Raw genomic sequence first — 16,478 nt, 5'->3', positions numbered from 1 at the left:
ACCCACTAAGTCCTGAAAACATATTTTGGAGAGGGGGGTATCTCAGATAGGTGCAGTCCAGATGCGATTTGTGCATCCTGCACGTGTTAAGAGATCAGGCTTGTGCCACTTACTGCAAGATTTTCGGAAAAGCTGTTATGCAAGCTAAATTTTAGATAAGCACCACTGAAAACCACTCTCAATTTTTGGTGTTGACCTCTCCTAATAGACTAAACCTTAGTGTGGAAGATAACTGCATTCCTAGCTACAGCACCAGTGGCAGGGGCAGGGTAGCTGTTTTACCATGGTAAGCCACTTTTAAGTAACTGTCTGATCCCTGTTGTTTTATTTGGACCTTAAAAACTTATAACACACAGGAATATGGTTCTGATGCTCATTGTGCATCAGTGCCCACGTGTTTGAATTACAGAAGTGTAATATTCATAAAGCACAAAACTGAAGACCACAGTGTAATTTCTTAAGTTATTTTTCTCAATAATTACAACTTAGTTACTGTGCTGATTAGGTGAAGCTTCAAGCCAGACAAGATAACTTGAGATATATGGGGTTTGAGAGGAGCATAGCTATTGATAATTAACTATGTTAGAACAAAATAGTGCTGTGGAAGTGGAAATGAATGAGTCAATACAATCAGAAGTGAAGATACAGGAAAGATAGTGTTTCTGCATTAAAGCTCTGCTCTGAGGTTCCTGAAATGAGGTGCCATTAAAGAATTATAAAAGCAAATAGTAAGATGCTATGATCAGACAGTATAATAGTATAAGCATATTGACAATAGTAACTGTACTGCAAAATTAAAAAAACACCAACAGGACCTAGGTCATCTATTGCTCTGTTTCTTTGCTGAGCAAAAAAGGGAGGAATAAGGATGATCATCCTTGAAGAAGGAAGAGCACTCCCCTTCTCTCAGTGTATAATTTGCAACAGACCCTTACTGCCTATGTGATACCCTTATTCCAAAGGTTGCAAGGAGGGAATCCAGAGATGTGCTGAAATATCTGCCTGCAGCTTAGGAAACCCAATTGCAATAAGAAATGTTTTGAAGGGTGGCTCACAATTCTTTATGTGGGTAGCCACAGGCTAATTCTGTAGACAGTCCAGTGCCACCTTTACATTTATTTTATTAAGGTGTGAACTCCTAGACTAAAGTGGGAGAATACTTAGTGCAAGAACTACTTTAGAAACATTTAAATACGGATCTTATTATAGCAACAAAACGTAACCACAGTGTTGGTGATCAGGTTAGTTTGCCATGTACTTAGTTATGCACTTGACTCAGCAGTAAAGTATTTGCATGAAGTGTAATGGTCTGTGATACACAGGTCAGGTTTCTGTTCTCATAGTCTTTCATTCTACACCTAAAGAAACTCATCTATTTCTCCATTTGGCTGAAAAAACATCTCAGATTTCTAGCCTCCTAGATTCATGGCATGTCCTTAAATTTCCAGAAATGTGCTTTGCAATGTGTTCCGCGTTGTCAAGTGTCCAAAAAGCCACTTCTTTACTTTCAGCTTCTGCCTGAGAAGTCTCTGTCCTGAAGGAAATCTGAGCCCAGTTGCTGCAGCATGGGATACACGTGCCCTTTTTCAGCAATAGTTGTGTGCACCTGCAAATACTTCACATAGAACAGATTGTAAGGAGGTTCCAAATTTTATATGGCACTAGCCCAAGGGTTAGAAATAATGTTGACTACTTCATCCAAGTGAACAGTTCATTAAGGTAGCTGACAGTACTCGACACGAAGATTTGAAGAGGAAGAGTTGGTTTTTAATTCTTTAATCATGAGGAACATGCTGCCAGGACACCCTGGGGGCTGGGGGCAGCTGGGGGCCAGGAACAACGGGGGTTTCCTGGGGTAGCAGGGCAGGGCTTCTCAGCCAGGACCCATCCCACTGCCCCAGCCAGGGAGCAGGACAGGCGAGGGGGCAGCTGGGGCAGACCCAACCCCAGGCATCAGGAACCTCCATGGGGATGGAGGTGGGCCAGGATGTCGGCCCGTGGGTTGGGGTCTGGATCAGGCCCGGTGCGGGGAACCCTAAGACTGGTTAGAGGACTGTTAATGCCAGTAAACATGAGATTTAGCAGTAAGACCCATACTGTATCAGTATGTAGGATCTGAGCCTGAGGACTTGAACCAGCCCAGGGACATAGCAAAACTGAAAAATGTGAGCCACAGAACAGAGGAGTCACTTTCTTCAAAATATAAGCAGATCATACACACAGTTTTCCCTGGGAAATTTGATGAGACCATTTACCTCCACTGCAGTGGAAGCAGAGATTTGCCTGGTTTCCAAAATGAGATCTCACTAACACCCAGAGTGAGAAATGGGATGCACAGTGTAACCTTTAGCTTTCTGCAGTCCCAGTACAGGTGGCCCTCCATGTACACCTAAATTGCCTACAGTATTAGCAGTATTTTACTGATTTAGTGAATACTGTCTTTTTTTCCCAGCACAGGACAACTGTAGTACAATTATAGCCCTTTACATAGCTTTAGACTTAAAGAGCAGGAATTTCCCATTAACAGTTATACAACCTGCATGGCAAGAATGAGTGAGTTAGAGAGAGACCTGGATATCAACTTATATTGTTGTAGGAATCTCTACCTTTTTGTTTACATTATTTCTAAATGGTTGGTTTCTAAAACTATAACAAAGAGTTGTTGAGTTAGTTTTCTCCTCATTCTCTTCCCGTTCTTCCAAATGTCTATGCGTTCACAGCACTTTCATCCTATTTCAGACCAAAAAGCAGCTGATATTTCACAAGATGCTTGAGAATTCTTTCACACAAAGTCAGTAGGTTTTATATACCACATCTGTCTGAGATGGCTCCCAGTAATTCAGTAAAGAACGTCCATTAGTGTAATGTTGTGGGAATGGGCAGCTACTTTAACGTAAAGATTTTCTTTTTTTCTGGGTGAGCATATCTGCAGATTGGTTTTCTTCTACCACTTGCAGTTAGTAGAGGTCATGTACTGTGAAATGACTAGCATGCAACATGTGAGTAAGAACCTTCAATTATCTCTTTTAAAAATTATCTCATCTCTTTCAAAAATTGTGTTTAGATAAACACCAGTGCAGCTTCCTGGCATTAGTGTTTTATTGTTGGTATCAATTTTGTTTGGGTGGTAAACCATAACCTGTTCCAACAATGTGTATGCATTTAAAAAAAAAATTTACACATAAGATGTAAAAGCAAAAAGGAACCCTTTCATTGCCTTTTAATTATTGTTAGGAACAATTACCATTCCTCCAGAAAGTGGGAAAAGGAACTGAGTGAAAAATGCAAAACAGGGTGTAAACTTAGCAAAATTTCTATTACTGCATTGATTCTTTTATATATACATACATTTTGAAGTGGAGGTAAATTGTAGCATAGTTGGCTCTCATGTTTATATAGATTCATTCTAAATTTAACATTCTTTTTGAGAGACTTGATGGTCGGTCATAATGTCATATATATGGGATGTGCATTTAACATAACCCAGTAAGAAGCAGGAATCCTCCATGAAATGGAATGTACATATTCTTCTCGGGAGAATTATGATAATTTCCATAAGAGCATACACTTGTTGGAAACTTGAAATGACCGTTAATATTTATTGAAACTCCTTCGAGAATTTGAAAGCTCTTTTCCTATTAAAATTAATGGGAGGTAGGCATCCCAGGGTCCTAAAGATCTTGTAAATTCTCAACCCATATGGTCAGTGAAAAGCATTCGAGTAAATGAAAGAGAGATCAAAGAATGGACATATAAATTGTGTGTCTTGTTCTTCATTCTTCTAGGACTACCGTAGAGGTTTTTTCATTCAGTGCTATTTTGTATCTTTGAAATCACAAATTAAAAAGAAACAAGTAGAGACATGACAGGTTCAAAGCTTCAGGAAATCAAAATACAAAAATTTTCCAATTTTTCAAGACTTAAAGACTTTGAATCATGACAATACTGCTCAAGAATGTTGAGAGATATGGAAATAAATTACTCTTTCCTCATTTGTGTTACCTTAACACGTGGAAAGTTTCCTGGCTTAAATGCTCAGTACAGAATTATTGCCCTAACTCTGAGAATATCAGGAATTGCAGCCACTTTGCAGCCACTGTAACACCAATGACCAAAACTACATGTAAGGTACAGGTGTTACTCATTGGGGATGAAAGAAGAGAAGTAAACTTTGATCTCTGTCCTGTCCTGAATAAGCTTGTGCCCTACTCGTACCCTTAAATTCTTAAAACATGGAAGTGACCATTTAAGATAGTAGTAGGTGAATTTGTAACATAGTTCAAATTGTAGTTTTCGATCAGTAAATGAATTTTTTTTTAAGAATTCTTCATGACTGACTAACTACTAGTGCACAAAAGTAACTTTTCTGGATGTTTTTAAAAAATGATATTGCAGGGATTAATCATGCAGTCTGTACTTGGACAGAATTCCTTCTAAAGTCAATGGCACTTGTGCCTAAATGCAAAGTGTGGGAACATGCCCAAGAAGAGCATTCTATGCTCAGAAAGCATTTGTCTTTATATTCTGCCATTAGTCCAAATACAAAGTCTGGCACTGCATTTCATGACACGTGCTGCTCCACTACTTCTGTCTAGAAACAAGATCTTTTCTGTGTAAAATATTTTTACTCTTTCAAGTCAGTATAAAAAACAACACGAGGAAAAATAATTTTCTCTGAAACCTTCTTGAGTTGAAAATGCTGTAAATTTACAAATTCTGACATATGCCCTTTAAAACTTGTGTATCTACTGTTTTATTTTCATTATACATTACAAGTTATATCCGTAATGTTTAAAAATGTTTTATTCCAATGAAAATATGGCTTTTAACCAAATAAAAATGTAAAGCCAACTTGCTCTAAAATCCATCTGGTTTTCATTTTCTTATGATCTATAATCAGGAAATCCATTCATACATGACATATAATTTTTGCGCTTTCAAGTGGATAGTGGAATGCGACGTTCTGCATACAGTCACATCTAAATTGATAATTGTCCAGGCAGAGTGTAATTTTAAAGTATAAGATGAAGGAAGGTTTAATTTGTATATTAGAAGTCTTATACATTTTTTTTGCCTCTGAATGTAAATGAGGCCATTCTCTTCGGTGGATTTATCTGAAGGTGGGACAGCTGCCTCAGAGCAGGCCACAGCTTTCTGAGTACAGAGAATACGGTTTAAAGAGCTGGTTTAAATGCAGAGTCTTCTTAACTGTAAACCGCATGCATGCATTCATCATTGATTTTCAAATGATGGGTTTCTGTATCATTGGTTTAAGGTCCACAGTCTTACATTCCTGAATACACATTATACCAAAAAGAATAACAATTTGGTGGCTGGAAAGAGGAATGGCTATTATATGGCTCCAAAATGCTAGCTGGCATAATATGCCATGAACAGCAGAAATCTACTGGTAAAGAGAAGATTGCAGCAGTTCTTAAAAATAATTTGATGTTCTAAAAATATAAATGTAAGAAATGTTATCACTGTTCAAAATATTTTACATCAGTAGGTAAATAATATAAAGGTCAGACAAAAGTTTCTGAAGAGTAAAGTTTTATACAGATGCATTCTTTCTCTTAATTTTTAATAGTAAACTGTATTAAGTAAATCTTACATAGAAAATGGGAGTTCTTTCTTGTAAGGGTTTCTATTCTCCAAAAATCACAACTGTAGAAACAAACATATAGATTACAGTGCATGCTGTTTCATTAAATATCTTAGGTTGTATGTTGTAGAACTAAAAAAAAAAATGCACTGCTTCTTCAAACAGCTTCATTTTCACTCTCTGAACAAATGCTTGTCATACAACAGATTTCACAAGGCAGTCTTACTTCGTGTTGGTAAAATAGCTCCTGTATGAAACCAGCACCAGAGAAACTCTACTTTTGCTTCTGTTTCTTCTATTAATCACTTCTCCACGTCATTAGTTTTTTGGTATTCAGTTTGTAAGAGATAACTTTTAAAAGGCACTGTAGTTTCTAGAAGAAAATATTGTTGTATATTCAAAATGCCCCTTCTAATTTTGCCGTCTCTAGTAACACATAACATTAATTAGAGCATAATATGTAGCAAATCTACGTTGAGAGCAATGGTTCCTTTAAAAAAAAGCCTACTGACACAAAATGGAAAATTCTTGAGAGTGTTCTGCTATTTTAGCTTGGTAAGTGTAAAATACACTTTTTTTTCATTAACTCATTCTATCTCACTAACAGTAAGATATTATTAAGGAAATAAACAACAAGATTAACTATGAAAAGTATTTTAATATAAAATCTCTGAAGTGACCTGAGTGCTTCTAAATTTTCATCTTAATTCCTTTCTGCAAAGGCTTGGGAGATCATGATAATAAAAAGCACGAGAATAAACAAGCCAGGCCAGACCTATGATTGAAGGTATCTCACAAATATGGAAGTCAAGCACTTTGTGATACTTTTCCTGTGTCCTAAGCATAGTGTTCACAGTTCAGGGTCTTCCAGAGCTCGAAGTGGTGTTTTTGTATTTAATAGTCTTTGACAGATACTTTTTTTTTTTTCCATGGATTTGCTGATCTGATAAATACAATTGGCTGACATCCTTGTGGATTAAAAATATGATATAATGTTAGTCATGCTTGGACACACTTCATTATCCTAACTAGAAGACAGAATCACTCTCATGTGTTGTCATTTTTATGCCCACCTCATAGATTTTATCAATTTTAGTTCCATAATCCATTTATGTCCTTTAGGGCTGTAAACCCCATTTCACGTGCGAAAAAAAGTGAGATACTGAGTTCTTCACTGACTTTGGGACTACAAAGGAAATTTGAAGATCCAGGGCTTCTAACTCATAGGGCTCTGCCACACTTACTAGCTCATCTTCCCACATTATTTCTAGGTTGTATGTCGCTGCTTGCAAGCTGTGAACAAAAGATGAGCACAGAACAGAAAGCCTCCCCTAGCATTTGTTTTCTTGGTATTTATCCGTGAACGTTTTCTCTTTCTGTACTAGTTTTCATGCTATTCCCTCTCTATGACTGGGCAGTTTCTGCGTCTCTCTTGAGCCTGTGCAGACAGAATTTCAAGGCTACACTAAAAAGTCATCTCTTTCCCCAGACTTTGTGTGGGTAAGAGGTGAAATTAGGTGGATGAAATAGGAAGGTCTCATTTTTAGTGGAATGGTAGGTCAGTAACCTTAACGGATATACAGTTGTCAGTACTACGTGGTGAGAGAAGGAAACCCATTCCTGAAAAAGACAAATGAAGCATTTGCCTGTCAGAATTGTTCCTGGGGCCTGCAGAAAGCAGCAGAGAGATGAAGATGAAAGATAACAGTGGTATTTTCCAAATAAGGTTATGCTCTTGCTCCCATTGACTTTAGTGTTGACAGAATCAGGTCCAAAAAGTGTGGTGAAAGAGAGCCAAAAACATTTAAAAATCTTCCTAGTCCTCCCACTGCCTTTTCTGGAAATTATAGCCTTGCTATACTCATCCTTTGTTTAAAAACAAAACAAAATCATGACCTGGAAAGGGCTGAGTCAGGCAAGGCAGAATCCTCTGTAGTTGTCGAGAAAACACAGCATAGCTTTGACATTTTTTTAAGCCGTAAGATTGTCTGACTTTCCTGATTCTCTTGTAAGGCAAACGTTAGATCTTGGCTGCTTTGAGTGCGCATATATGGTGCTATATACCATAGTACTGTAAACAGTGTGGTATAAACAAGTTAATTTCAGCACGTCACTGAGACTGCCATGAGAGAAAGCATTTTCAGACCATTTGTTCCAAATCGGCACGTGTTGTATTTTCCTATAGAATCATAGAATCATAGAATCATAGAATCATTAAGGTTGGAAAAGACCTCTAAAGATCATCAAGTCCAACCGTTAACCCAACACCACCATGCCCACTAAACCATGTCCCTAAGCGCCACATCTACACGTCTTTTAAATACTTCCAGGGATGGCGACTCCACCACTTCCCTGGGCAGCCTGTTCCAAGGCCTGACCACTCTTTCAGTAAAGAAGTTTTTCCTAACTATAGTCTTTCCTAAGTATAGTCTTTCCTATAAAGATACATTACATGACACAGGTATTTACGTTGATTTTTTTTACTTGACATTTTTAGTGTTCAGTCTTAAGAAATACATCGGAGTTTATAATCATTCTGTCTTTTTTCTTTTCTTTTTTTCTTTTTTTTAACCTAAACAGGAAATGGATATGGCAACCCCCGCAACTCACCAGGTCTGCTGGTCTCACCTGGCAACTTGAACAAGAATATGCAAGCAAAATCTCCACCTCCAATGAATTTGGGAATGAACAACCGTAAACCAGATCTCCGTGTGCTTATTCCACCTGGCAGCAAGAATACAATGCCATCAGTGGTAATGCATTTTCAAAGCTTTTTTTATCTACTTCAGATAAGAGATATTTAGGAATTTCAAGGCCTGCTCAAGCAACTAAAATCAGCAGAATAACATTCAACATTCTTGTTTGTTGGGTCTTTCTGCCTAACCTTAAGGTCTGACATCGAGCTGAGGATGTAGGCAGAGCCTGTTCAAGTGCTTTTATGAAGTCATATTTACTTCCTCCCTTTTTTCTATTGAGTTGCAAAATAGAAACTGTGTCCTGCACAGTCTAAACTTCTGCACTCTCTTTCCTAGTAGCTGGAAAAGCCTTTCCTGGATTTGTTATAAAGGCTGAATTTAACCCTGAGTATTCCTAACCTATTGTGTTTTTCATAAATATTTAGCCACACAGACTCTCAGCAGATGGCAGATTAACTACAAATAAATGAATTTGAACTCTATCACTCTGAGCTCCAAAGGCCAAATTTTGTAACGATAAATGGTAGGTAGTAAATAGATAGAGCAGGATAAAAAGGAAATTGCTGTATCTCCTGCCAGGATTAACAAAACTTAGGCAGGCTATTATGCTAGAAGGTTGAATTGTGAAGATGTCGTATGCGTATCTTGTAGTTCCCTTCCGAAAGTCGGTTAGTGTTGCAAGTAAATCTTTCATGAGTGATTTAACATTAAAAGTTAGCTTAATTTTAAAAGGATCATGATGGTAAATTTAAGTGACACTATAAACACATTTTTCCATTATGTAACCGACACTATTAAAACAACTTCCAGGCTGGCTACTTCAGCTTGACGCATAATAAATTAACTTTGAACATCAAACTAAAACCCCCCATAAATGTGATGCTGCCTTCTGAGAGGATAAGTAACAAATAGTCTCCTACGGGGCAATGCTCAAAGTCGACCAAGGCAGTGACAGGCTGTCTGCATCAAATGATTTATTCCAAGGTCCTTAAAACTGATACTTTCCAAGGGATTCTGTGAATGGTCAGGTCTCCTGAAACCAGGTATAGCAACACAGTCTGCAGCCACTGGGGCTGTGGAAGAAATAATGAATCCTTAGAGGAAGTCTTGTTTTGAAAACTGGATAGATTGTCCTTGCAGTTGGAACAAACATCCCATTAGAAGGACAAAGAGGAGATCTATGAAGTGTTATCTTTCCAAACTATGCTCAGAAAGTGTTTAATTTGCTGCCCCTATCAGATTAAGCTATTCCCTTGGCTAGAAATCTGCATCCTGGTAAATATTTATATTCACTAATTTTTAATGCTCCTTTCCTATGCACTCAGTCTGAGGACGTTGATCTGCTTCTGGTAAGTGGTAGTGATGTTCATCTTAATAATGAGGAAAAGAAAAGAAGTTCTTTTGTACGATTGATACTTGTGTAGGTGGAGTATTAGTTGAAATAAAATGGAAAACTTTACCACAACTGTTTTGTGAACAGAAAGGTCACCATAATTTTTGAAATTTAGCAATATGGTAGGCCAGGTGCAGTTGTTGCACGTATTCAAATTGTGCATGCCAGAATAAAGCTTTCTTGTTGCTGGTGCTTTGAGGGCGTGTAAACTTGCGCTGTTGAAGTCGGCGCAGCCTTCTGGCATTTTTTTGGTGGCTCTGTGTTCATTTTATCCTGCCACTCACAGGATTAGAGTTCTCCAGTGCAATTTTTACAGTGCAACACCTAGTGCCCCGGAGTTAAAGATAAGCGTGTAACTGCTGTGCTACCTACTGCTCTTGAAGTTTGTTTTATGGCACAAAAACGAAGTAGTCAGAGCACCATCTGCTGGTAAGAGTCCTGTGCTCAGCAGCCCCGGGGTGCCCCTCACTTCCAAAGCACAAAATCCAGTGGGGCTGGGTTTGGGGTCTTTTCTTTTGCCCTTTTTTTTTTTTTTTTTCATTTGAGTGAAAAGGAAAACAATGGGAATAGGGTTTACATATTTCATTTCATCGATTTTTCACACGATCTGTTCTTCTACCCACAATAGAAGCAATCTTACTTGTTACTAGTTCAGTTACCTAGGAGATACTGATGTAATGGGTTACTATGGTGACAACTGGTCTCTTGAAGTCTTGTAAATGATAGGGTTGGCAGAGTTCATAAAAGCCACATGTTAAATGATTAATTTCTAGGAATTTGTATCAGCCTGTATTTCTCATACACAAAACATACCCAGAAAGCTAATACACTCAACTGACTTAAAACTACTCAATAATATGTTTATTTTACTTACTTTAAAAGAATCAGAGGATAAATAACTCCCAGTCTGCTCAGTCATTGGCTACTCCAGTGGTTTCCGTAGCAACTCCTACTCTACCAGGGCAAGGGATGGGAGGATACCCATCAGCCATCTCAACAACATATGGTACTGGTAAGTATGGGTGCAAGATGTGAAGGGTGGGGGAGGGAGCAAGATGCTGACAAATGTCTATCTTGGTACTAATGAATTAGCTAATGTTCGTTGGGAGAAACTGAAAAATTCATAGCTGATATGCTTTTGCTCTGTATTTAGTTATTTTATATCTGTAACTAACTTGAAACATATCTATTTAAAAGTTAGCTATTTTGTTCGAATGGAAAACTGCTTTGATAGCTTTCCCTGATTGGCTTTAATAAGAAATGTAACTTAAAAGACATTTCTTAGTCCTTTTAATACCACAGGTAATTTCATATAGTTGAATGCACCTTCCTAAAGTCATAAGGGTTGTGGGAGCAAGCAGCTTCACTGGCTTCAAAGTGGAGTTCAATAACTTTGTGGGCTATCACATAGTTACCTGGGAGAGACTAGAAATGAAGCCTCAGGAGATCCTTTCCAGTTCCCATTGCACATTGCTGCTGTATAGAGCATGCTGGCGTGCAGAGCCCGTGCTCTTAGAGAAGACATGCATTGTTCAGACACAGGCTGCCTGCAAGAAAGACTGCAACCAAAATATTATTATGTTTTTCAAGTCTTTGATTCCGTGAGAATGCGTCTATAGTTATGGTGGATATACAGGCTAAGAATGCTTTGGATCTTCCAGATCCAGAAAAGCCCTGCTAAATTACAGAATAATTATTAATGCATTATTTGCTCCCAAGCTAATGAGTTGAGGGAAGAGGAAGGTCTACTTTTTCTGCTGCAACTTAATGTGATTGGTGTAATTAAAATTAAAAGGCTTATGAAGTGACATGTGAAAATTACGATGCTAGTTATTGTTTAATTGCTTCCTCTTTAATTCTCTTCTAATTGCTGTCTTTTCTGTTTTCAAATCTAGAATATTCTCTGAGTAGTGCAGATATATCATCTCTCTCTGGGTTTAATACAGCCAGTGCTCTTCATCTTGGTTCTGTGACTGGCTGGCAACAGCAACACCTACATAACATGCCACCATCTGCCCTCAGTCAATTGGGGTAAGCAGTGTTTTCTTTATTTTATTGTTCTACAGCGACTTCAGTCTCCCCAGTAATCCCAAATCTGAAATAGATCAAGACAACATATCAGCACATATTTATTATGTGTAAGAGCTCCATTTCCCAAAACTGGAACTATGTATTTCATGAAAAGTTTGCTAGGTAGCTACAATGAAATATTCTGTGTCTGTGACATTTTCTCCGTAGTGTAGTAAAAACTACTGTTCATGTTTTACTCCTTGTTTCTTTAAATAGCATTTTATTTCACTACTAAAGACCAAACTAAACACTTATATTGTGCTGTTGCTGTATTTTGCCATTTATGCTTTTGATTTCCAGTTACTATAGCACAAACATTTACAGTAAACTTGAAAATTCTCTAAATATTTTTAATCAAGTAAGAGTGACATAATGATTTGACCTGAGATTAAGCCTTCACCTTATATAATAATCACAGACTCCTTTCTGCTCAGCTCTGACATTCAAGTTTCATTTCTTTGGAAATGTTTTCTACGAGCAAATAACATAATTAGGCCTAAGAACTGTAAGCCCACAAAACTCATTGTGATTTTCCTGTGTTGAGGAGGATAGGTATTCGTGCCCTCTAGTGGCTAATTTCCAGACATTTATTCAAGATTGGTGAAACACACTGCTAAATCATTTCAGGATTTTTAAAAGTGTGAAAATTCACACAGGGAAGTCACCTAATGCGTTCCTGAAAAAGCTATTGGCTCATTGAAGTGAACTTTAAGAGTATGATTTTCAAAAATCTGGTATCTGCAGTTTCTATTGAGTAAGACTGTAGGCATTCACCAGCACGCCACAAGTAGCCCAAGGTATGGCTAGACATGTTTGAATTTTAAAAGTTTTCATTATAAAAATAGAAGCCGAAAACAGCTGGAGTGTATTTATGAGGAGAAATTTATTTCACATGCATTTGAAAAGTAAACAAAAGAGGTGTTGCACATATGTGCTAATTTTTTTGCAAGATGGTTGCCATAGTTTGAAACTATTTAATACTATAAATGTGGCTTAAAATTCAAAATTCTCCTTCTAATTTATCTGACCACTTTTTGTAACTTACTATAATTTCTTTACCATGTACAGACGGTTTGGCTTTTTAAAGGACAGCTATACAAGTGTTTCAGAGGAAACAAAAATTTTTTAAACCTCATTTCTATATAAATAAGCATATATAGATACTAACTACATAAAACCATACAACTGAAATAGTTGCTGTGCTAGAAAAAATAGTCTTAATACCTATCTCTTACGCTTCTTCTATTTTCTTTTTGAGTTTGCACTGTTTCTGGGGCAACATTCAGGCTAACTGTATAAGTAAAGACATAAAGTCTCAAATAAGTTGAAAACTCACATGTTAGATATCAATGTATAACCTTACAATAAGCTGATTGTTTTCAGTGGTGTACCAAAGAATGTAACAAGGCTATTTGGTTAACCAAAAAAGTATAAATTAAATCCTAAACTAACTACATGCCTTTTCAGATATGTCACACATCGTCATCTGTTTCTAATTCATATCACAGAATGTCAAAGTGTAATGGCTGTGGCTGGTGGAATACATTCTGAGTTGCTACTTTTATTATTATTCTTTCAGTGATTTGTAAAAGAATTCAGCTATGAAAGCTTCTTCTCTGACAGTTCTGGAGAAGTCTTCTATCTGCAGAAAATCATAAGCATTTCTTTATATTATTTTAATCACTGAGTTCTATGTGCAAAAGCACCTGTGCTAACTTTTGGATTATTTTAAAAACTTTAAATTATACAGAACATATTCAGTCCAAGTCAACCTGAGCTAGAATTTGCAGGAAGATTAAAACAATCACACAAAATTATAGTCATCCCCAGGTATTTGAGAAAATAGATCTAGAAAGGATTTGACAACCCAAATCCCTGTGCTGAGTGAGGTCATATGCTGGAAAGATTTGGCAACAGTGAGATGTTTGTTGGTAACAGTAGGCTGTAAAGACCTGTGAGAAAACAGTTACTGGAAGAGATATCCTAGTTCTCCAGCAGGTTTTGTTTTTCACCGAAGCCTAAACATGCAAAACAGCTCTGCTTCCTTTGTGCATGGCAGAATATGGTTAGTAATAGAATAAGATATGGTTAGACGTATTAGCTTGCTCCAGATAAGTCCCCAACAATTTCAGCAGCACTGTCAGAACCATCTCTAAGATAATTGAAGAAGATCTCTACAATCTAACTCTTAACTCTTCATGTTGGCTCTGCAATTAGCAACCATACTAGTGCCAGTGGGCTTGAGGGCAAATACCTGAGGACATGGGAGTAGTTCACTTTCCCTGTCTGCACAGCTTTTGGCCTTTTGCTGAGCCTGGTGAATAGGATAACAACGTAGAGCATGTTTTGATATGATTGGGACATTAAAACAAGTCAGACTTTTCAACTTTTTAGGTTAAAAAGCAAAATAGTACTTTCATGGTCTTCTAACTAGGTCTACATCTGGAAAAAATACACACAAATTCTATTGAAAATCAATCCCTCCCAAAATTGTTGGATTTTTTCTGAATATTGCTGCAATGTATCTTACAGAGAGGGTTACTGCTTATTTAACATGGACCAAAAAGTCTACCAGAAGTTAATTGCTGCTAGCCAGAAGGGAATTCCATTCCAAACTTTGAAATAAATGATCTAAATTTTTTAGGCACAAGTCTATTATATGGAAAATGTTCTCTTTCATCCATATTTCCAAGTCTAAGAGAGAATCTTTTCTTCCTTACCTTAAGTATCATCCACAGGTGAAATTTTGGCTTTCCTACAGTGTAAGTGCAAGCATAAAAACAGTATTTCATTTGAAGAATCTTCAGTATAGATAAATGTTTATGTAAAAGAAGTTTCTCCAAACTTCTACCCACCTGAACAAAAGATTGTCCAAATTCATGCATACTGTTGACTTGTTCTGTGACTCTTACATAGCAAGCTTATTACTTAGCAATGATTAATTTTGATTAGGTAATAGCCATATGGGCAAATATTCTCCATTGAATCATTTTTACTGAAAAATTTAGATGCAGTGACATCATGTTTTGTGAATTTGTATCAGTTCTAACAACTTCCTTGTTTTGAATAAAAACCTTATATATTTAGGATTGAGCCTTTTTCTTATGCCACCATTGTAAATAAGATGTTCCAGTGATTCAGTTTCATATTATTCTTCATTTAGAAATTGCTTTTTAAAGGGTAGACCTTAACATATGAGAGCTAATCAAAATATCTTGACACAGAAATTTTTATTCTGCTTTTACATTTATCAAAAAATATAAAAAAGCAACTTTGCTTTTACCTAAAAGAAAAAAAGAGGGAGGGGAGGAAGGTTGCATTGCTAGCAAGTCAAAAATATCCTCTATTCTCCTAGTAACAGACTGGCACATAACTAAAGTTACATAACTAAATTTTGCAGTGAATTTTCAGTGGTTCCTTATATATATTTATGGGGGAAAATTATATGAAGTGTGGAAGTAAACTAATAAAAGAAAAGGTTTGTGAGGCTTTTTCTTCCTTCAATAGACCGCTTTCTCCATCTGTAAACACCTGTATCTGGTGCACGTTCGTGTCCTCACTCATCACCTACTCAGATCTGCACTTCTAACTGTGCATGCTGAGCTTCCATACTGGTTGGAGACTTGAATAGATGGAGACACACACAGAACCGATCTCACTGGCATCAGCAAGGACTAAATTCACTTGCAAGCTCATTGCATCCTGACTTGCTTCCCACCTCTTACACAGCAGAGCTGTGTAGCTGTTCAGTGTTGAACCCAGATAGGAACCAGCATTTCTCCCATGTGATTCTTGTATTCTAAATAAACATCACTATACTGGTTTAATAGGAACTGCTGTTAAAACATCAATTTTCTTCATTGTAATGATAAAATGGAATGTTTTCATACACTATATGGAAAAAGGTGATTACGTCAACATGAGTGGACTGCATGGCACTTATTGAGTGCTTATAATTATACACAATCCTTTGAAGTAATTTGCTTTATTTCCTCTGTGGTTTCCGTATTAAAAACCTGTTTTTTTCCAGTGAACTTAGTGTAGGTTTCAAATGATGAAAATAGGACCAAAATTACATAATTATATGAAACAACAGTGTAAAATATACATTGATACTCATAGATACAAATAGCTGTTTCTACACTCACACACACACATACATGAAAATAAACCATTTTGTAGCAGAGAGAATTCTCATTTTTTATAATACAGCTTCTATTCTAGAGGTCAATTCTGTGTTTAGAATACAGGTCTAAAGACTGCACCTAAGTATGTACTATTTCACTGTTCACCATCTGTGTGTAACACTAGGTTTCCTTTGTAATTGATCATTTTATTTTACATAAGATTCTCGTTAAAATGTTTCAGAAAATTTTAATGAAATAATGTAAATTCTAGTCACCAAAAAACAGATATTAAAATTCAGAAATAGTTTTAGCAGAAAAAGACTGTATTTAAAAAGAAAAAAAAAAAATTGAATGATGACTCAAAATAATTGCTTTAATTTATTTATATTTTTTTAAACCTCAAAAATTTAGTCCTGACCTGCCAAAATTACTTCTTAATCTTTTTTCAATTTACAAAAAAGTGTTCAAAATGCAATCAACCTATAGCATTTTTAAAACCGCCACAAATTTATATGCCAGGTGTTTACATAACCCTGCTGATGAATCACAAGGAATCTAAAGAAAAGTCTATGCAGATGCATTCTCAT

At 36.6% G+C, this 16,478-nt stretch overlaps 1 protein-coding gene across 1 annotated transcript in view; it reads left to right on the top strand.

Moving 5' to 3' along the window:
- The window catches only part of MEF2C (myocyte enhancer factor 2C), a gene marked incomplete at its 5' end in the record, with an annotated part of 35,421 nt that overhangs the window by 15,142 nt on the left and 3,801 nt on the right, over positions 1-16,478 (top strand). The window contains 4 exons of the mRNA XM_009576794.1: positions 8,186-8,358; positions 9,627-9,650; positions 10,577-10,706; positions 11,590-11,725. Of these exons, the coding sequence (XP_009575089.1) occupies positions 8,186-8,358; positions 9,627-9,650; positions 10,577-10,706; positions 11,590-11,725 (463 nt within the window). The remainder of the gene's footprint in view (positions 1-8,185; positions 8,359-9,626; positions 9,651-10,576; positions 10,707-11,589; positions 11,726-16,478) is intronic.

The sequence above is a fragment of the Fulmarus glacialis genome, unplaced genomic scaffold, assembly GCF_000690835.1.
Source record: "Fulmarus glacialis isolate BGI_N327 unplaced genomic scaffold, ASM69083v1 scaffold33874, whole genome shotgun sequence".
Classification (NCBI taxonomy): Eukaryota; Metazoa; Chordata; class Aves; order Procellariiformes; family Procellariidae; genus Fulmarus; species Fulmarus glacialis.
This window is presented reverse-complemented; position numbering and strand designations above follow the sequence as displayed.